The following is a 22,500-nucleotide window of genomic DNA, read 5'->3' as shown; positions in this document are numbered from 1 at the left end:
CCTTAATCTTCAAAACTCCAGAACTTTTGATCTACTGAACGGAATACAACAGAACAAACACAAACATGTTCAACAAGATTTAACGTGTTCAAAATGACTGACGGACACTCGGTATCACGTAAAATTAGCCACCAATTCATTCATTTTAAGTGCGAGTCCAGCGAGACCATGAAAAAGTGATGACGTCATCAGCGCTGCCAAGCGCAACGGCGAACTGAGAATATTTGCAAGTACCTATCTTAATTAGCGCCTAATGTGGTGTATTACAGATCACTTGTATCACTTATATCAAACCTAACTTTTGAAATAAGATATTGTAAATTTTGACTCATTTAAAACTGGCATAGGCCTCTCTGCTGTAAAAAAAAAAAAAAAGACAATCGAGAATTGAATCGTGACCCTAAAATCGGAAGTAAAATCGAATCGAGGATTTAGAGAATCGTGACACCCCTAGTGTGCATGCGTGTGTGTGTGTGTGTGTGTGTGTGTGTGTGTACATGTTAGGGCTGAACGATTAATTGCATTTGCGATAATCTCGCGATTTCTTAAAACGCGATTCACTAATTGCACAGGCTGCGATTTAAACTGGTCACGTGACTTGGGAGCGAGCCGAGCCGAGGACGAACGGAGCAAACCAGAGCAGGAGGCAGGGAGGTGGAGAAGTGAAGTTAACACTTCACTTAACTTGTTGCACAATGGCTTCTGGCTCGACAGAAGCTGACACAACTGAAAGTCTAATACCAAAGAGGGGCAGCATATCAGTTGTGTGAAATTACGTTGGATTTAAAAAAGATGCTGCTCAACGTCAGGTACCTTGTAAAACGTGCCTTGCTACTGTCGCTACGACGCGAGGTAACACTACAAACCTTCTTCAGCATTTAAACAAAACACCACAAAGCCTCGTATGATATTTGCAAGGCTAAAATGCCAACGACCAGTGCTGCATCTTCAAATATGCCAAAGTGTTTCTCTGCGCTTATACAGCCTTAGTATGCGGTGAGCAGCGAAATACAGTAAAATCACGCATATAGGCGCAATAAGATTTAAAGCGCGGATGAATCGCAAAAGCGCGGATAGCTTGACCGCGGTCCAGCAGACAGACTTCACTGACCGAACCGTTTGAAAGTGTAACTCCTTATGTATGTAATTGGAAGCGGCACGCTGAAATAACTCGGGCAGTAACGGAGTTCATAGTGAAAGACATGATGTCCGTTAATATAGTGAACAAGCCCGGCTTCATGGCTTTGTTAAACACACTGGATATGCGCTACCAAATGCCCTCACGCACACATTTTTGCCAAGTTGCTATACCTGCAGGGTTGCCAACTCTCATGCATTGAGCGTCTTAGACTAAAAAGTTACTAGTTCGCTCTGGCGCCAACCACAGGCGATCGATCGATCACGATATAATAATAATACTTACATTTAGTCCATTTTACACCCCCCCCCCCCCCATTACAACAAATTAGGTTTGCCACCCACAGAGCCGGCCCTGACCAATGTGGTGCCCTAGGCGAGATTTTGGTTGGTGCCCCCTGCATCATCAATCATTGGGTTGATTGTGTCACTATTAAAGAAACAAATAAAAAGCAAATGACTTAAATATTACCATATAACAAGCAATAAATATAAAGGTGTTGCACAAAAAATATTTTTAAACTATTTTACATAACGTAGTGCAGAGAACAACTTTTAAATATAAATAATAAATAAAAAATAAAAATAAAAAAACAACAACTAGCACCAGTGCAAATCAGGGCAATTTGCCTACTGCAACATTATTATTTCAAAAGTGCATTCGCAATGAACTGAGGAGCATATGTGTGTTTTAGTATATATTTATTTTAAGCTAAGCTAATCATAGCACCTACTAGGATTGGGCAGTATGATGACTCTTTTCACTAAGATCATACAGAGGGGAAAAAGCCACAATGACGATTGAGTGTTGTGAGTCAAGCGAGCTGGTTTCAAAGAAAAACACAACAGCTACAGATTGGCAACATTTTGGATTTGTTTTTAATTCGATAATATGATTGGTTGATAAAACTGCCAATCTATAATAAAAGCTCTCAATGTAAAAGGGCCTTTCTCTCTTTTACCTAGAAACAACGGTGTGAAATATTCTGATTGGTTGATTTTTTATTTCACCGCTGAGGTTTTTTTCCAGCACAAGTACGAAAAGTGGATTTGAAAGCCGATTTACAAATTACAAAAAAAAAATACAAATACAATTTGTAAAAATACAAATTATTGGTGAAGCGTTATTAACATATATTACATATAATAGATAAAGCATCCTTTTTAAGATCAATTAACCTTCAGAGAAGGCGTTGAAGTCCCTGACAATTCGCCAATGGTATAGTGTTAATTCACCACATATTACCATTATATTACCTGTTTTTCTGCCTTTTTGAGGTCTTTACAGAGAGATGTCACTCACTCTGCGGTGTACAGAGAAACAGTAACGAGGTGCGCAGAGCGCGTGGGGGAGGGCGGGTTGGCGCGCGGGTGATAGGTGTCGTGTGTTGTTATTATAAGAATTATTAATTTGACTAATATTATTAAACAATGAAATTATGATTATGTGGACTTTGCTTGTTTTCACATTTATTAATTGTTCATTTGTTAAAAAAAAAAAAAAAAAAAAACGCATGCACGCGAGCGCCCCCCTGGACAGCCGGCGTCCCTAGCATTTGCCTATGTCGCCTAATGGAAGGGCCGGCCCTGGCCACCCACTCCAGGTTCAAGTCGCACTCCAAGCGATCTTGAAAAGTTGGCAACCCTGTATCTGAGCTGTATAAAAAATGCCGAAACAGAGTTTCCTGAAAACAGTGTGAAAAAATCGCGATTTTAAATCGCAATCGCAATTTATAGATAAAAATTGCTATTAGATTATTTTCCAAAATCGTTCAGCCCTAGAACATGTGTGTGTGTACATTGTGTCTGTGTGTGTGTACATGCGTGTGTGTGTGTTTGTGTGTTCGCTCACCAGTAGTTTGAGGAGCCAGAATCGAGATTTGTAGTAAGCCGTTTTGAAGGGGTTGACGAGGAAGAGGAAGATGAGGATGTAGAAGATGAGGGGGTTGGCCTGCATGTGTATCCCTGTGTAGTTTGCGTACAGGCAGGAAAGGATACTTCCACACCACAACACCCCCAGAAACCCTGCGATCTACACACAAACAACACCGTCACACTGCTGCTGCTTGTCATACTACACATGTTCACAGTAACAGTAAAAATACAGTTGCTACAGTAACAATGTTAGAAGCTACTAACTACTGAAAGTAGAATCCACATTTCTTTAACAGTATTCCATACAAAAACGTAAACTGTGTGTTTGTGTGTGTATGTGTGTGTATATGTGTGTGTGTGTGTGTTTGTGTATGTGTCTATATGTGTGTGTGTATGTGTGTGTGTGTGTGTGTGTGTGTGTTTGTGTATGTGTGTGTATATGTGTGTATGTGTGTGTGTGCGTGTATGTGTTTGTGTGTGTATATGTGTGTGTGTATGTGTGCATGTGTGTGTGTTTGTGTGTCAGGGCTGGTCCCAGCAGGTCCTCCTGTCACCACCAGGAGGAGCCCACGAGCCAGACCTCAGGCTAATCAGCGGTGATGGCATGCACCTGTCGTCCTGGGTTTATTACGACAACAGACGCAGTGCCTCACCACTGAGTTGTCTGCTTTCCATGTTGCCAACCTCCAGCCCTTTTCTCACAGTGTCTCATCACCCTGCCTCTTTCCTGTTTAAGTTATTTTGTTTGTTATACTGTCACTTCGAGTACTTACCTCCTGCGCCGCTCCCTGGCCTCTCTCAAGTTTTCCTTCTGCTGTTATCCTTCCTATCTGTTTGGTTTTGGTTTTTGGGAAGGGTTTTTTGTTCTTTGTGGCGTTTGCCAGCTAGCCAGTTACTTCCCATGGCATCCTTTGTTTCTCTTTGGTTTTTTGCTTGTTCTTTATGCGTTGAGTATTTCCGCGATAGTTTTCTGTTCTCCCCTGTTATACCCGTTGAGTAATTCTGCAATTGTTTTATATTCTCCCGTTATACGCGTTGAGCAGAGTTGTATAGTAACAAAGTAGAACTACTTCACTACTGTACTTAAGTACTAAAATGCTGTATCTGTACTTTACTGGAGTATTATTTTTTTCTCCTACTTTTACTTTTACTTCACTACATATTTTCTATCAGTTTAATACTTTTACTCCGATACATTTTTTACGTGCTGTATAGTTACTCGTTACAATTATAAAAATGTTAGCTGGCGCTGTCACCGGGTCAAGCGATCAGGCTGTCTTATCAGAAAACTGCGCATGCTCCGGTCGTGTCTCGTTTACTCTGCTGCTGCCTTCACTGAACACTTGAGCTTCATAATCTAGGTTCACTTGACACGTCGTGACTGCCGCAAGGGTCAGCAATCGCGGTTGCGTCGCGAGGTCGTGCACCTCTCGATTTTTGTGCGTGTGAAGTTACATGGTGGAATTCATGCACTTTGAAGGTCCATTTTCAGTATTTTCCAGCTTCCAGTACCTTCAGCTTAATTTACATATTTATACAAATACACATATATTTGAAATTATTCCAAATAATTCGCTTTTTATCTTATTAAAAGAGATGGTACCGTGTTTGGTAACAGCAGAAGAGCGCAGTAAGCACTAGTTAGGTTAGATATCTGAGCTAACTAAGCTAATTATGTTCATGGCGTGCTGCAGAATTCACTTAACATTAGCTGGCAATAAAGGTGACGTGCTGACTAATCATGTGTCCATTTTTTTAGTGTAGTGTTTTTATAGGGTAAGAGCATTTATTGAGGGTAAACGCAGGGCAGTAGGCTCACCCTTAGAATCCGACGGACGGATTTTATGTCCAAAATACACCTCGTTTTCTCAGCTAAATGAAGGTGAATTTGTACTTCTGCGTCAAACCAACGACGTAGCGGGACATAGGTTATCTCTTTTTTGTGTATGAAGTGTTAACCCCAGTTTTTAAAGTACATACAGAACACTTGTATTTGTGAACTTTGACGTCTTTGATTTGTAAGTGATATATAAAAACTATTGATAATCAAAGTTTGATGGCTTTCTTTAATTAATTCAAAACACAATACTTGTACTTTTCACTTTCAGTACTTGAGCAATAAATTGTAGACTAAACTACTTGCAATACTTAAGTACAAAAAATGCTGAATACTTCTGTACTTCTACTTAAGTAAAGTTTTTAAAGAACACTTCAACTTCTACTCAAGTCAATTTTTTGATAGAGTACTTGTACTTTTACGTACAGTATTTTAGTATGGGTCTCTAATACTTTATACAACACTGGCGTTGAGTATTTCCGCGATTACTTTCAGTTCTCCCTCGGCATCGGCACTGAATATTCAGCGCGACGTAGCTTTGTTTTCTCATGCTTGTAACATTGCTTGATGCACGGACAAGGAGCTTGGGTCCGCTACCTTAAGAAATCCGCGGGGGATTCTGACAGTTCTGACAGTGTGTGTGTGTGTGTGTGTGTGTGTGTGTGTGTGTGTGTGTGTGTGTGTGACCATCCTAGTGGTCAGTACCTCAAACAGGTGCTGGTGTGATAGGTTGTTGCGAGGGTTAAGTTCGAAGATGAGGACATGGTTAACTCCGGCTTGTCTCCATCCGTACGTATTTATCCCCAGGAGGAAGAGGAACTGGATGAGCAGGAAGCCCCCACGATACATACGGACCATGGGCCATATGTTCTTGTTACGAAAAAAAACAACACCTGTGGAAACGCAGCACCCATTATAAGAGTTACTGGAGTGAACTGAGGTCTAACCCTAACACTCACCCTAACACTCCTGTGGTCTAACCCTAACACTAACCTTAACACTCCTGTGGTCAAATCCTAATACTAACCCCAACACTAAACCCAACTCTATCTCCAACACCAACCCCAACACTAACCCCAACACTCCGGACATGACTGTGGTCTAACCCATAGTGTTGTAGTGTTATTGTAGTTTTGTTGTAGTATTATTGTAGTGGTGCAGTGTTATTGTAGTGTTATTTGTTGTGTTGTAGTGTTGTAGCGCACGTTTAGGAATGAATACTTAGGTTGTTAATATTATTAATATTCAGGTTGTGGTGTTACCGGTGTGGTGTGTGACAGGGCGATGATGATACCGGTGAGGATGAATGCGACAGTCAGGATGATGAAGATGCCACAGAACAGGCCAACACGGAAAGTAGTCCACGCTGGGTCAGGCTGCGAGATCAGGAAACACCATCACTCAGTAAAGGTAGAGATCAGGAAACACACCATCACTCAGTAAAGGTAGAGACCAAGAAACACACCATCACTCAGTAAAGGTAGAGACCAGGAAACACACCATCACACAGTAAAGGTAGAGACCAGGAAACACACCATCACACAGTAAAGGTAGAGACCAGGAAACACACCATCACACAGTAAAGACAGAGATCAGGAAACACACCATCACACAGTACAGACAGAGATCAGGAAACACACCATCACACAGTAAAGACAGAGATTAGGAAACACACCATCACACAGTAAAGACAGAGATCAGGAAACACACCATTACTCAATAAAGGTAGAGACCAGGAAAAACACCATCACACAGTAAAGGTAGAGACCAAGAAACACACCATCACTCAGTAAACATCAATTCCCATTCACATATGTAAATGCATGTGCACCCATGTATGTGTGTGTGTGTGTGTGTGTGTGTGTGTGTGTGTGTGTGTGTGTGTGTGTGTGTGAGTATGTGTGTGTGTACCTGAGCAGCTCCTAGAGGTGGGACCCTCAGCCTCTTCATGGCTTTTTGGCGATCTCCATCCTCCAGCTCAGTGGTCACCAAAGTCTGAACACACAAAGTATCAAAGTTGGAGCATCAGAACTCAGAATCTTAATGACTACAAAAACCTCTGTATCTCCAGCAGTGTGGTGTATCTCCAGCAGTGTGGTTTTCCATTGACTTAAAATGGAACTTTTGTCTCACCTCTGTCTCTGAGATCAGCTGGGTGATCTTCTTGCAGGTGTAGAAGGGGGCCACTTCCACCTGAGCCACACGCCAGTCGGCCCCACGCGTCGTCTCCAGGATCTTATCATGCTTCTTCAGAATCTTCCGGAAACCAGTGAAGTTGAGATTCTGCAGCAGGACAGAACACTGATGAATAACAATGACGGAGAACTAATAGACAGATTTGAGAGATAGAGACAGAACTGGCAGAAGTAATGAAAAGAGAGGTATGATAAAGACAGTGGTCGAGAGATACCAGAGGTGTCAATTCCAGGTTCAGAAAGTAAAAGTCCTCACCAGGATTTTGCTCAAGCTTGCTAGATTTTCTAATTAGTGCAATCCAGGTAAAATTAGTGGAATCAACACAATCCAGGAAGCCTGAGCAAATTCCTGGTGAGGACTTTTACTTTCTGAACCTGGAATTGACACCTCTGAGAGATACACACAGACAGACAGACAGACAGAGAGACAGAGAGATGCAGCATGACATGGAGACAGAGAGAGATGGAGAGACGCATAGAGACACAGAAGAGGAAAGAATAAGTCAGAGAGTGAGGGAGACAGACAGAGAGAGACACATATGCAGAGATTGAGAAGGAGAGAGACTCAGACACAGACAGAGCATGAGAGGGACGTACCTGGTAGTTCTGCAGGAGGATCAGGCTGAGGTAGAACTCGCTGAAGGCCAGTTTGAGGTCTTTGATGTTGCGGTGTTTGTTGCGTTCCTCGTTGCTCAGAGGGAAGACGGTTTTACGACGGTGCCGCAGGCCAGGAGCGCTGGTCTCTCTCTGAGCATCCAGAGATGACTGCAGCTCATTCTGCAGCGTAGCGAAGCGCCTCTGAGCTTCAGCCAGCTTCTCTACAGCCACAAACACACTTAGGGTTAACCCTTAACCCCTAACCCTTAACCCTAACCCTTAACCCCTAACCCTAACCATAATGGCAATAGTGCAGTTAGACAGGAGTCATGAATTACATATTGACTGTTATATATTACATAATGCATTTACAGTATGCAGATTTATTATTACTTATATTTATGATGGTGAGGACGTGAAGAATAGAAGGATATGATCCCTCCAGCCTCAGGGAAGAGGGGGATATAATAGCTAAAAACTTATAACCCGTCAACTAACTCAAATGAAGGAAACAATACCAGCAGTCAATTGGTACAACGACAAGACATATATAGACAACACCCTCAGGTGTCGGGTTTCCTAGTGGGCCACGCCCACCCGAGGGGCCATGCCCACCTGAGGGACAAACACAACATCAAAACACAGATCACTGCTGCTGCTGAGGGGGGCGGCCAGCAGGGGGCATCCGTTCCATTACCAATATTACAATATTACTTACAGCTTCATACAGTAAATGCAATATGGAAAATATAACCACATAAACCTCTGATATGACGTAGCTGAACCTGTGAAATAGATTTGACATGACCAAAACTATTTTGGACCAAAATTTTTTTCATTTGTGGCTCAGTGTCTATTGCAACCTTCTGTAATATCACTACTTCGAAGGACAACACTCCATCAATAATTAACTCGCACACACACACACACACACACACACACACACACACACACACACACACACACACACACACACACACACACACACACACACACACACACAACATACTTCCTCTTTAAACATATGGAAAGGAAAGCTGAGATTTAGTGTTGTGGAATGCTGTAACAACGTCAGGACCTTCCTGGAACACTGATATCACAGCCAGAAGTGTGTGTGTGTGTGTGTGTGTGTGTGTGTGTGTGTGTGTGTGTGTGTGTGTGTGTGTGTGCGTGTGTGTGTGTGTGTGAGAGAGAGAGAGAGAGAGAGAGAGAGTGATGGCGAGACAGTAAGTGAGTAAACACACGTCTGTATTTCAGAGGGAGCAGAAGGTGGTGTCAGGTTAAGCAGACTTGTGAATACCCCTCACGCAAACAACCTTCTGTACACAGTCACCTGAACAAAGTCACCTGGACACAGTTACCTGAACACAGTCACCTGGACACAATCACTTGGACACAGTGATCTGAACATAGTCACCTGGACACAGTCACCTAGACACAGTCACATGGACACAGTCACATGGACACAGCCACCTGAAAAGTCACCTGGACACAGTCACATGGACACAGTCACATGGACACAGTCACCTGAACACAGTCACCTGCTGAGGCCCCAGAGCCCTGTTCACAGCCACTCACAACTAGAGACTAGAAACACCATGTTTAAAGTCTCATGGAAGACAAAACTCCAGACTATTCTCCGTCCTGGCTCCAAGATGGTGGAACGATCTTCCATTAGCTGCTAGGACTGCAGAGTCTATTGCTATCTTCAAGCATAGACTGAAGACTCACCTGTTTGTTGAGTTCTTACCAGAGCACTAACTCAGCTGATACCACTTGCCGTTGTTCTTAAATTGTATATCTGTCTATGGTTATTTGTGCTTCTTGGCAAATGCCTAACTTGCAAACACTAGGTAATGATACTGACTCCTGTAGTTTAGTAGTAGTCTGACTCAATGGTGTCTTGAATTCTGGCCTATCTGTACTATTTCCTAGGATGTATTCTGTGATCAGAAGCAAAGCACTTTGTAAGTCGCTCTGGATAAGAGCGTCTGCTAAATGCCGTAAATGTAAATGTAAATGTAAATGCTATCCCGTATATGGCCACTGGGCGGTGCTGCTAAGCTTCTCCTCTGCTGTGTGTGTCTGCTACAGCATGTGTTGTTACAGCGCTGGGAACAAGTATGAATATAGCCCCGCCCAACAGAGTGAGACACACACACACACATACACACACACACACACACACCCCACACACACACACACACACACACACATATGGAGATATTTAGTTTTTTCCAATAATTTAAGCCCTTACCTGAGTAGAAGGTGTTGATCTTGGACAGCTCCTTCTCACATGTCTGAAAGAACTTCTCTTCAAATTTGGCAAAGTATCTCTTAACAGCGTCCTCATCCGTAACTGCAAATGACACAAAGATAAGCATAGGTTGGTATAGGCCTGTGTTGAAAAAATCGATTTTCCGATTCAGAATCGATTCGCATATGATGATCTGATAATCGATTTGTACATCCAAAGATCGATTTTTTTGTGAACTTTTAACCCCGCCTCGTCACTGAATTCACGCAGGCGTGCTCGGTCTAACTAGCTGTAAAACAACATGGCGTCGGAAAGTGACGGTAACGACGAAATCGGCAATCTAAAAACAGAAGGACAGTTTATCCAGTGTCAGTGACTATTTACAGTTAGTCCATGTCACTGACAGTTTACCCAGTGTTTTTACAGTTTAAAAAAGTTAAAGATGCTCTTGTAACGTTGGACGCAAGGCGATGGACGAGACAGAATCCTTTGTACTTTCCAAATCGTTACGTTTATTACATTTACCGAAGCGCAGACAGCGCACATAAAACACGTTTACATAGAACATGTGTGACTCAAACAACGAGCACAGGACGCTGCGCGAACGCACATTAAGTAGACAAACCACACAAACCCCACGTGATGACGAGACGAGCCACAAGTGAGGATTATCACAAGACGCACCCGCACCCACGGAGATCTACAGACACAGACGAGTAGACGCAGACAACGTTAACACACGCCCAACAGGGAGGGGTCGGGGACCGTAACGTGAGAGTTCTGTTCTTATACTCTCACTTTAAAGAAAAATACACGTTTACATTTTATACTTTCAGTTTATTAAGTGTGAGCACTTTTAAAATAAAAATGCATTTGGTAGCAACAGCTTTTGGGTGACTTCTTAATTATTTCAATCATAATAATAATGCACTGGTTAGTGTCCCAGTAGGAGTCCACTGTTGCAGATATAGACACCTCAAAGATGTCCTCTGTTTATTGTCCTGGATTACCTTTCTTGAAGGTAGATTTATGATTACCCTTTTCACCAGTCTTCCAGCCATCAGTAACTACCAACTACCAGTAACTATTTGCTGATTAATATTGATATAATACTAGTTTTAACATGTTGCTTCTGTACATAGTCAGGAAACAGCTCAAATAAATACATTTTTAATAACACTAAACCCCGAATTGGATCGAATTGGATCGAATCGATTAAATCGGATTAAATCGAAATAAATCGATTCTTAATCTTCAGAATTGGAATCGGATCGATTCTTGGAATTTGAATCGATACCCAGCCCTAGGTTGGTACCTCCTTGTGATTGGTCAGAATCTCCCCACAACCAGTGCAGACAGGAAACTGGGCGTGGCCTTGCCGTGGTCTGAGCTGGGTGGTCTCCTTCACCTGTCTCGCTTTCACCTGTCTCACGTTCACCTGTCTCGCCTTCACCTGTTTCACCTTCACCTGTCTCGCCTTGAGGTTTAGTGTGTGGTGTGAGGTCTAGTGTGGTGTGTGGGGTGAGGTATAATGTGTGCCGTAAGGTCTAGTGTATGGTGTGAGGTCTAGTGTGTGGTGTGAGGTCTAGTGTGTGGTGTGAGGTATAATGTGTGGCATAAGGTCTAGTGTGTGGTGTGAGATTTAGTGTCTGGTGTGAGGTCTAGCATGTGGTGTGTGGGGTGAGGTATAATGTGTGGAGTAAGGTCTAGTGTGTGGTGTGAAGTCTAGTGTGTGGTGTGTGGGGTGAGGTATAATGTGTGGCCTTAGGTCTAGTGTGTGGTCTGAGGTTTAGTGTGTGGTGTGAGGTCTAGTGTGTGGTGTGAACTTTAGTGTGTGGGATGCATCATCGCGTTGTGCTTATCAGCCTCATTCCAACACAGCAGTCACATGTTACTAAAGCACGAAAGACAGGAACCAACCAGACTTTATGAGGAATAGAAAGAAAGAGAAAGAAAGGGAGAGAGGGAGGGAGAGAGAGGGAGGGAGAGAGAGGGGTTTATGGGTACGCAGGGACCTGGGTAATGTAAATGGAGTGTGTGTACAGAGTGTCTGTGGAGTGTGTGTACGGAGTGTGTGTGGAGTGTGTGTACGGAGTGTGTGTATGGAGTGTGTGTGAAGTGAGTGTGGAGTGTGTGTACGAAGTGTGTGTAACGCGATCTACATATAGATGGTGCTGTGCAACTCCATCTAAGTGCACATAAAACCCCACTGGATCTCTCTCCCTCTCTCTCTCTCTCTCTGTCTCTCTCTCTCTCTCCATCTCTCTCCTTCCCACTCTCTGCTTCTTTCTCTCTCTCTCCCTCCTCCCCCCTCCCTCTCCCTCCCTCTCATTCTCTACTCCCCTCTCCCTCTCTCTCCTCCCCCTCTACCTCTCTCTCTCTTTCCTTGTCTCTCCTCCCTCTCTTTCCACTTCTACCCCCCCCCCCCCCCCCCCCCCCCCCACTTGCCCCAGGCCATAATTAGTGCAGCAGTTCCACTGGGGTTTCTAGGCCATTAGTGCAACTCACAGTCTTCTCTGGTCCTTCGGTGAAGCAGCTTCGTGAGCAGGAGGAGTTCTGCCACACCCCTGCATCCCAAAACCAACACGCACCAATGGTGTATGTGTGTGTGTGTATCCACAGCTCACGGCAGACAGAGATACGTGTAGGTGTGTGTGTGTGTGTTTGTGTGTGTGTGTGTGTTTATTGATGTGGATTCCTGGCAGAGAGCAGAACATATTATGTTAGTAGGTATGCAGGCCAAAGTGAGTGTGTGTGTATGTGTATGTGTATGTGTGTGTGTGTGTGTGTGTGTGTGTGTGTGTGTGTGTGTGTGTGTGTGTGTGTGTGTGTGTGTGTGTGTGTGTGTGTGCACTGACAGCATTATGATAGTATAAAGTTGAGTTGGATTACTTCTTCTTTCGGCAATTCCCGTTTAGGGGTCGCCACAGCGGATTAAACTCCTCCAGTTGGATTACTAACACACTTTAATGACATAATTAATCTGAAGAGTACTCAGGGTGAAAACCCCTCAACACTCAGTGTGAAAACCTCACAACGTTCAGGGTGAAAACCCCTCAACACTCGGGGTGAAAACCTCACAACACTCAGGGTGAAAACTCCTCAACACTCAGAGTGAAAACCCCACAACAATCGGGGTGAAAACTCCTCAACACTCAAGAGTTAGGCCTGTCGAGATAATTACATTATCGACTTATCGTACGATAATTTTTTTAACCGCGATCATTTTTGCTGATGTCGATAACTGGCCATTGGGTTTCCGCGCAAATTTGTTTACATGAGAATAAACCGCAACTACGTGAGATTTCAGAAAGGCACGCAGTGCTGCTCTCTCGCCCCTCCCCCCTTAAGGGAAGACAAATCTGTGATCAGAGAGCGACACCTACCGGTTAGGAAATGAGTGCAGTACACGGAGATCGTATGCGTTAATAGCAGTGCCTCCACACACTGTGTGTGGATGTGTTAACTCACGAGAACGTATTCGAGGCTAATAGGACTCGAAATAATTAGCTTTTTATCTAATTTTTTAATGGTTGTTTATTATAGTGACCGTAGCGTGCGACTCCGCACACCTCGCGCGAACCTCTGCGAACGGCGGAACTGTTCATACTTTCCGCATCACATTCTGTGCAGTGTTGTTCGAAACGATATGTGGTAGTTTAAAGAAATACCCCTCAAAAACACGGGAATGAACATTTACCTGACGAAATTTAATGTTGCTTTGTGTTTCAGGTTTAAAAAGTGCTGGAATTTGTTCGTTTCACAACAAATATCTGTCTGACTAAACAGTTATCTTATATTACGTTACGAGCCTCTTGTAAATCCAGGACGAAACATGAGAGAATGTGAAGACGTTAAGATTGGGCGTTTTGAAAATAAAAAAAACCCTTGCGCCGCGTCAAGTAGTTTTCACGTTCTCTCATGTTTCGTCCTGGAATTACAATGTAATACAAGAGAACTGTTCAGTCAGACAGATATTTGTTGTGAAACGAAGTAGTTAAAATTTCAATCTGCAAAGATTTGACAAGCAGTATGAACTGCCAAAGAAAACCTATATCTCCCAAACTGCCATTCCAATCTTATATAATGAAGTGAAAGATGGCATTCTGAAGGAGATTAAAGACATCTCATTTTACTCTGCCACTACAGATATGTGGTCAAGCTCAAATATGACCCCATACATGAGCTTTACAATACATTACATTACTGCAAACTGCTGTAATTGTATTATTATGCTACTATAATATTATTGTGGGGAGCCCAGAAGCAAGAAAAAATTCTATAATGGCACTTTAAAATGACCATATTATCGTTTATCGCAATAATTTCTGGGACAATATATCGTTCTGAAAATTTTGTTATCGTGACAGGGCTACTCAGAGTGAAAACACCACAACACTCAGAGTGAAAACTCCTCAACACTCAGAGTGAAAACACCACAATACTCAGGTGAAAACCTGAGTGTGGGGCTATTTCATGTGACACAGGTAGGTGGGGGCTGTATCATGTGACACAGGTGTGTGGGGCTGTATCATGTGACACAGGTGTATTGGGGCTGTATCATGTGACACAGGTGTGTGGGGCTGTATCATGTGACACAGGTGTATTGAGGCTGTATCATGTGACACAGGTGTATTGGGTCTGTGTCATGTGACATTCATCCTTCATTCAGCTAGCCATGGTCCTGAGGGAGGAGAGCACCCTGGTTGTAACTCTGTGGAGCTCCAGGACACAGCGGGGCGGGACGGTTCATGACACTTCAGGACTTCTAACGCAGCAGGACGTCCCAGTGCGCCTCAATCCACCCCGTTAAACTGATGAACCCAAACAAGATCTTTGGGAAATAAAACATGTCTGACATGAACTGACACTAATTGCCCGGAAAGGCAGCAGTAATTGTTTTAAAAACTCTACGATGAGAAAGATTGCATTACAGTGAAACTTTGTGTGTGTGTGTGTGTGTGTGTGTGGTATGCCCCAACTTTGCCCTCACTTACTCAGGATTTGTGTCAAAAAACATAAAAACACACCAACAGGAGCTTTTTACACATACACACATGCACACACGCACACACACACACATACACACACTGCTTCCTCTCTGAAGCAGAGACAGAAAGATCAGTGCAACATCCCACAAAGTTCACTGTGCAGCACAGACACAGAGACACAGTGCAGAGGTTGAGGTAGAGAGGTAAGAGGTAGAGGTAGAGAGGAAGAGGTAGAGAGGTAGCGGTAGAGAGGGAAAGGTAGAGGTAGAGAGGTAGAGGTAGAGACTCTGAAAGCAACTTAGTGTCTCTTCCGGCAAAATAATACATTTTGGTGCCACTGCCTTGGTGGGAAATAGTACTGGTGTTCAGAGGGAAATAGTACTGGTGTTCAGAGGGAAATAGTACTGGTGTTCAGAGGGAAAGAGCACTGGTGTTCAGAGGGAAAGAGCACTGGTGTTCAGAGGGAAATAGCATTGGTGTTCAGTAGGGGTGTCACGATTTCAATATTTAATTGAAATCGATCAAAATTATGTCACAATCTCGAGTCTCAAAGTCAAAAAGAGGATCAACGATCCCTCCCTCTAAGCTACGCAAGCACCCACGCTACGCAAAGTAAAGCCTGGTTTATACTTGACACGTCGCGAGCAGTGCGAGGGTCCGCTCACCGAAAATGACATAATCGCAGTGGCTCTGCCCACTGGCGATTTGCGAGGTCGTGCACCAAGTCATGTTTGCTGGGCTCATACACCTTTACAAGGTGGAATTAAAGCACTTGTATGTCACTTTCAAGGTCAATTTCAATAATTCCCAGCACGTTAAACCTAATTAAGTTAAATGTTTATACATATACTCATAATGATTCGAAATCATTCACTTTTTCATCACATTATTTAATGGTTGTTTATTTTCAAAACGCCCAATCTTAACGTTTTCACGTTCTCTCATGTTTCGTCCTGGAATTACAATGTAATACAAGAGAACTGTTCAGTCAGACAGATATTTGTTGTGAAACGAAGTAGTTACAATTTCAAGCATTTTCAAGTACTTTAGCCCAGGGATTCTTAACCTGGGGGGGGGGGGGGGGGGGGGGGTTGCGACGTACTTCCAAGGGGGTCGCGAATGTGACACAAAATAAGGTGTTTTCTGAGTTAAATGTGCGACGAATCAGGTTCGGAGCTAAACTTTGTTGTTCTTTACTCAGCCTGGACAAGCGGAGCCACAACGTGCATGCGCGAACCTGAATCAAGACTCAGAATGAGGCAGGTTGATTCAGTAAAGTTTATTGAATCAAACTGCCTCATTCCCAGTCTTGATTCATGGTCACGCATGCACGTTGTGGCTCCGCTCGTCCAGGCTGGATTAACATGGAGCGTTTTGTAGAACGTCGAACTGAAAGTGAGGATGCAAAACACCCACTTCCAGGAACTTCAGAACAGAAAAAAACGAAGAAAGTGAGAAAATATGATGAAAAGTACTTGGAATATGGATTTACGCAGACAAGCGAAGGAGAGAATGCACGACCGCAGTGTGTTCAGGGTTGCCAACTTTTCAAGATCGCTTGGAGTGAGATTTGAACCTGGAGGGGGTGGCGAGTGTAAATTGTTACCGGGCGGGTGTAAAATGGACACAAATTAAGTATTATATCGCGATCGATCGATCGCCGGTGATTGGTGCCAGAGCAAACTAGTAACTCATTGAATCATAAATATGGATCAGAGTTAAATAAACTAGTTGTTTTTTCGGCGTGAGATATCGGATGTGTGGCGTGAGAGCGTGTGAAAATAGTCAAATGCGTGTGTCTCACGCTCAATGCGTGAGAGTTGGCAACCCTGGTGTCTTGTTTGTGGCTATGTGCTAGCCAAGGAAAGTCTCAGGCCCTCCAAGTTGCTACGCCATTTGCAGACAAAGCATTCGAGTTTGCAATCAAAAGCTGTGGAGTTTTTAGAACGTAAACGGGGGGGTCGCGAAATTTACTGGAGCCTAAAAGGGGGTCGCACAGTGAAAAAGGTTAAGAACCCCTGCTTTAGCCTAAATTCCAGCACTTTTCAAACCTGGAACACAATAAACATGCAACATTAAAATTCGTCAGGTAAATGTTGCTTCCCCTGTTTTTCAGGGGTGTTTCTTTATACTACCACATATCATTTTGGAGAACACTTCAAAAGTTACTCACAGATGGTGAACAGTTACTCGCGAAAGTATAAGGTTGCATCTTATAACTAAAGTGTTGCCCTCCATGTATGGAGACACTAAAGGAATTGTTTTTTAAGAAATTTTGTAGGATAGTTTGGTTTGTTAAGGCTCTATTTGTTCTATTATTTTGTACATGACTGCTCCAGTATTTTTTTATTATTTATTTTATGTTGCACATTGCTCTTTTAATAGTGCACATTGCTGCTACCAAAAAAAGCCACTAGATAGCAGGTACCCTCTGTGACCAGTGGCGGCTGGCCAATATAGGGCGCTAGGGTGCCGCCCCCTTAATATTCTTCCAATATTAAAATGAGTTCATTATGAACTGCGATAGTGAGGAAATTATTTAGTCACACTGTGTGTCTAATAGCCATGTTTGAATTTATTAAAAGAGTAAACACATAATTGTATTTAATTGCTTACATTGTGCACACTTGTGTGCGGGGCACCGGTCTAATGAGATCACATGTAGATGCATAAACTTTTGCCAAGCAGGTGATCTGAGGTTAGTTAAAGCTAGGTTTATACTTTCGCGAGTGACCGTAGCGCGCGACTACGCCCACCTCGCGCAAACCTCCAAGGTAACTTGGTTCACGTTGAATATCATTAGGCTGGAGCAGCAGAGCTTACAAAATGAAAGAAAATTCAGTTTTATCTTTACAAAAAAATCCTTTCACAAAGTGTTCACTTGAAGAACACTAGGGCAACATTCATGTTCAAATAAATAAAGGGCATTAAGACTGCTTTATTTGTTTTTAATTTGTTTATGCCCCCCTCGATTTTTTTTTGCACCCGCCACCACTGTCTGTGACCTGTCACGTTGTGGGGGGGGCCCCCTACCGGTCGCCCCCGGTTACAGCGGCAGCGGTCCTGTTTTTGGTCACGTGATGTTCGTCCCTCAGGTGGGTGGGACCCGTGATCCGTCTCACCTGAGGGTCGTTTGTTCGTCTATATATGTCTTGTCTTTGTACCAGTTGACTGCTGGTTATTATTTCCTTCATTTGGAACAATGCACGGGTTTTTGGTTTGCACACTTTCTATTAAACCATCCTCTTTCCCTGAGACTTGGCGTGATTGCTTCCTTTTTGAGTTGCTCACCCTGCCCGTCACATGACCTCTCATCTATTTGTGTAAGTGTGTAAGTGTGTGTGTGTGTGTGTGTGTGTGTTACAGACAGTGGCTGTTTGTCTACGTGCTGTGTGTTTGTCGTATGTTGTCCGAGAGTGTGTTGAGTCTGTCCCCACTCGTCCCGCCGTGTTTAACTGTCGTTTGTGTAAAACCCGTAAAATCACACGGCGGTGACTAGAGCTGGGGACCGGTAGACTCCGCTCTCGCCCAGCGAAACTACCGGTGCCTCACATTGCGCACGTCCGTTGTCCGTTATCGTCTGTATGTGTGTGTGTGTATGTACGTTGTAGTGTTTTGTTTTAATAACGATGCGGACGTGAGCGAGTGTGTGAGTGTGCCGTGGTGTGTGTGTTTCGCTGGTGGTGTTCGTGTGTGTATGTAGTCGGGTCCACCGGTGCGTGCCGCACGCTAGACCGCGTTAGACGCGAGGGTCTCTCGGTGCCTTTTGCCTCGCTCACCCGATATCCCGTGGAGGACATCCTGGGTGCGTGTATGTTGTGTCTGTGTTTTTTGTTTTGTTGTTCCCCGGAGGGGCCCCCCCTAAATATGTTTTTGGGGGGGAGCTATGGGGTTCCTGAGCCACGGCATGTGGCTCAGAAGGCACTGCTCCATTGGGAGACCTGTCCTGTTGGGAGGGACCCCTGAGCAGGTAGGAGCCCCTGTACCCCTTTAAGTAGGCAGAGGATGCCTGGGGTGTTAGCGGCAGGGTGTCTCCTCAGGCTAAGAAGGGGTCTCCTCCTCCCTGGGTAAAGGGGGTTTAACAGGCAGGGCAGTGCGCGTTATGTGTTGTGTGTCGTCTGTGTGTGTGTGTGATGTGTTGCAGGTCGCTCCTGGTGGTGGACTGCGTTACTCCCGGACCTAGTGGGGTCTCCAGGAGGAGACCCTCTCCTTCGAGCTCGGGGTGACCAGCGTGTCCCTGTTGCGGATTGCCAGGGCCCTGGTCTCTGGCGCTCCTGGGTTGGGTGGAGAAGTCCACCTTGAGATGAGGGGCCCCGGGGAGGGGTTCACTCCCCAGGAGTCTGGGGTGACCCCTAGCGAAAAGGGCAGGGGTCAGCTCCGAGCGAGGAGGTAGGTTCGGGAGGTGGTTGGTGGAAGCCGTGGCCGCACCCCAGTGTGGCGGCCTGCACACATCCACACCTGTGACGTGTGTTGGGCCATGTGCTCCCGGTCCGCACACAGCGGTGGGGCTTAAGCGGCCTAAGGCCGGTTAGGGCGCGAGGGCCCTGTGACCGACCGGGCCGTCAACAAGACGATAACCACGCCCCGGAGGCGAGCTAACCTATGTGTTTTATGTTTTCAGCTCCAGGACTGCAGGGAACGGGTCCCTGCCTTGTCTGCGTCCTGTGACGAGGAGCTTATATGTGTGTTTTGTGTTTCAGCTCAGGACGGCAGGGAACGGTTCCCTGTCTTGTCTGCGTCCTGTGACGAGGAGCTTATATGTGTGTTTTGTGTTTCAGCTCAGGACGGCAGGGAACGGCTCCCTGTCTTGTCCCTGCCCTCCCGCCCCTTTGTTGTGTTTTGTGTGCTGCCGCTGTAAGCCGCACATCTGGAGGGGAGTGCGGCTTTGGTGGGGGGGTCTGTCACGTTGTGGGGGTTTGCACAATTTCTAATAAACCATCCTCTTTCCCTGAGACTTGGCGTGATCGCTTCCTTTTTGAGTTGCTCACCCTGCCCGTCACATGACCTCTCATTTTTCTTATTATTATTTATGTTTTTGTTGTTTTCCACTGAGAACAAGATTGTTACATTTATCTTAATTAAATTATTTAAATTTGACCATTAGTGCCTAATGTAGTGTATTACAGATCACTTGTATCACTTTGCATCACTTATATCAAACCCACATTTTGAAATAAGATATTGTAAATTTGATTAATGAAACCAATGACTGACCATAGACTAATCTAAAACTGGCATAGGCCTCTCTGCTGTAAATCGAGAATCAAATCGAATCTTGACCCTAAAATCGGAAATACAATCGAATTGAGGATTTAGAGAATTGTGACAGCCCTAATTTTCAGAGGGAAATAGCACTGGTGTTCAGAGGGGAATAGCACTGGTGTTCAGAGGGAAATAGCACTGGTGTTCAGGGGGAAATAGCACTGGTGTTCAGTGGGAAATAGCACTGGTGTTCAAAGGGAAATAGTACTGGTGTTCAAAGGGAAATAGTACTGGTGTTCAGAGGGAAATAGTACTGGTGTTCAGAGGGAAATAGTACTGGTGTTCAAAAAGTGGTCCAAGAAATCCATTCAGAACAGAATCACAATGTTATCGACTACAAACCTTCAGTGTTAAAAATGTAAAAATAAATGTACATAAGCTTTCTGAACACGGCCCCAGGACTAACACAACCCAAACACAGACCTGACACAGCCATCCTGCCAGAGGGTCTGCTGGACCGTGGGGGTTTGGCAGAGACGACAAGAAACCCTGCCGTTTGGCTTGGGTTCGTATCCAAGAGACCACAGAACAATCTAGAAGCCAGCGGACCGAGTCCTGCAGCTCAGTGCGAAATCAAACTTATCTTACATTTCACAACATTTTTAACATGGCACAATTAACTTCATAAGAGCTACCACTAGTCATTAGAGAGCTGATTGAGCTTATGCGTTATTATCTTTGCTAATAGGTTTGGGCAGAGAGTCAGAGAAAGGGAGACAGGCTGAGAGAGAGACAGAGACAGAAACAGAGAGAGAAAATAAATCCCCATTAGACTGATTCTCCCTCCTCGTAGCTATTTATCTGTGTGTGTGTGTGTGTGTGTGTGTGTGTGTGTGTGTGTGTGTGTGTAGTGTTTCTCCACACACACACACAGGCACACACACACACACACACACACACACACACACATATGCACATATACACCACACATGCACACACACGCATACACAAAAACACACACACCACATTATACGCTACATTAAAACAGTAGTAATGAGAGTGTTTCATCTCTCTCCCCAGTGACCTGCACCAGGAACTCAACAGCTGTTCTGCTCCATACTGGCATGTTTGTGAGAAAGAGATGGAGAGAGAGAGAGAGAGAGAGAGAGAGAGAGAGGGAGAAGGGAGACAGAGAGATAGAGAGAGGGAGAGAGAAGAGAGGAAGAGAGAAAGAAATCCAATTCTTCATAAAATAATATTTGAGAATATTTTTAGAATATTTGTTCTAAAATGGAGGTATAGAATATTTCAGCCTATTTTCATCTTTAGATGGAAATACCAACCAGACAGCAAATCAAAATAAACCCTATATGAAGTTTATATGAAGCTTATATGAAGCCTACATTAACACAATATGAACCCTAAATTAATCTGACACTAACTAAATCTTAACCACTAAACACTTAAACACTAACTAACTCAATATTAACCCGGTAGCTGATATTAACCTTATAATAAAACAATGTTATCTATATAATAAACCAATGTTAACCATATGATAACCCAATATTAACCCTACATTAACCAGATATTAGCCATATAATAACCCAATTTTAACCTGATACATTAACCTGATATTAACAGATGTTGGTCACAGCTCACAGCAGGTGAACAGTCAGATCAGATTGTGCTGCAGCGTTTGTGGGATTGACACTCCTGATTCTGCCTGACTGTCCCCGTTACCGTGGAGCCGTTAGCAACCAGCGCCAAGGAAACGGCCTTCCCGAGCACCCAGCCAATCAATTTCACGCTGGTTTGTGTGATGAATGCGAATGAACAGGTGTCCACTGGGTATTTGTGTAAGTGTGTGTGTGTGTGTGTGTGTGTGTTACAGACAGTGGCTGGGTAAATGTCGAAAAACATGGGCAACAGCATTGAAACTGTGTGAATATGTATGTGTGTGTGTGTATGTGTGTGTGTATGCGTGTATGTGTGTGTGCGTGCGTGTGTGTGTCTGTGTGTGTTTGTATGTGTGTGTGTGTGTGCATGCGTGTGTGTGTGCATGTATGTGTGTATGCGTGTATGTGTGTACTTGTGTGTGTGTGTGTGTGCATGCGTGTATGTGTGTATTTGTGTGTGTGTGTGTGTGTGTATGTATATGTGTGTGTGTGTATGTGTGTGTGTGTGTGTGTGTGTGTGTGTGAGTATGTGTACATTTGCTGTTTCATTATTCTTTCAATTTTCAACAACCAACAGAGCAAGAAATGAACACAAAGAGGAACAGAAGTGATGCTGTTTTTCCCAGCATGCTGTTCAGCAGGGGGGCAGGAAAGGGTGAGAGAGTAGTGGAGGGGGGAGGGGAGGAGATGGGGGGGGGGGGGGGGGGGGGGAGTCAGAACACTTTAATCA

The 22,500-nt window shown here is 44.2% G+C and overlaps 1 protein-coding gene across 3 annotated transcripts in view; it reads right to left on the bottom strand.

Moving 5' to 3' along the window:
- The window catches only part of xpr1a (xenotropic and polytropic retrovirus receptor 1a), a 97,637-nt gene that overhangs the window by 26,093 nt on the left and 49,044 nt on the right, over positions 1-22,500 (bottom strand). For all 3 annotated transcript variants that reach the window (XR_013123035.1, XM_076985364.1, XM_076985363.1), the window contains exons 3-9: positions 9,899-10,000; positions 7,642-7,862; positions 6,983-7,132; positions 6,761-6,844; positions 6,144-6,225; positions 5,555-5,742; positions 2,990-3,169 (exon numbers count right to left, since the gene is read on the bottom strand). Coding sequence is in view for 2 of the 3 variants with exons in the window: in XM_076985364.1 (XP_076841479.1) it covers positions 2,990-3,169; positions 5,555-5,742; positions 6,144-6,225; positions 6,761-6,844; positions 6,983-7,132; positions 7,642-7,862; positions 9,899-10,000 (1,007 nt within the window). In the remaining variant the exon portion in view is untranslated. The remainder of the gene's footprint in view (positions 1-2,989; positions 3,170-5,554; positions 5,743-6,143; positions 6,226-6,760; positions 6,845-6,982; positions 7,133-7,641; positions 7,863-9,898; positions 10,001-22,500) is intronic.

This window comes from Brachyhypopomus gauderio, unplaced genomic scaffold (assembly GCF_052324685.1).
Source record: "Brachyhypopomus gauderio isolate BG-103 unplaced genomic scaffold, BGAUD_0.2 sc40, whole genome shotgun sequence".
Lineage (NCBI taxonomy): Eukaryota > Metazoa > Chordata > Actinopteri > Gymnotiformes > Hypopomidae > Brachyhypopomus > Brachyhypopomus gauderio.
Note: the sequence above shows the minus strand (reverse complement) of the source record. Positions and strands in the feature narration are given on the sequence as shown.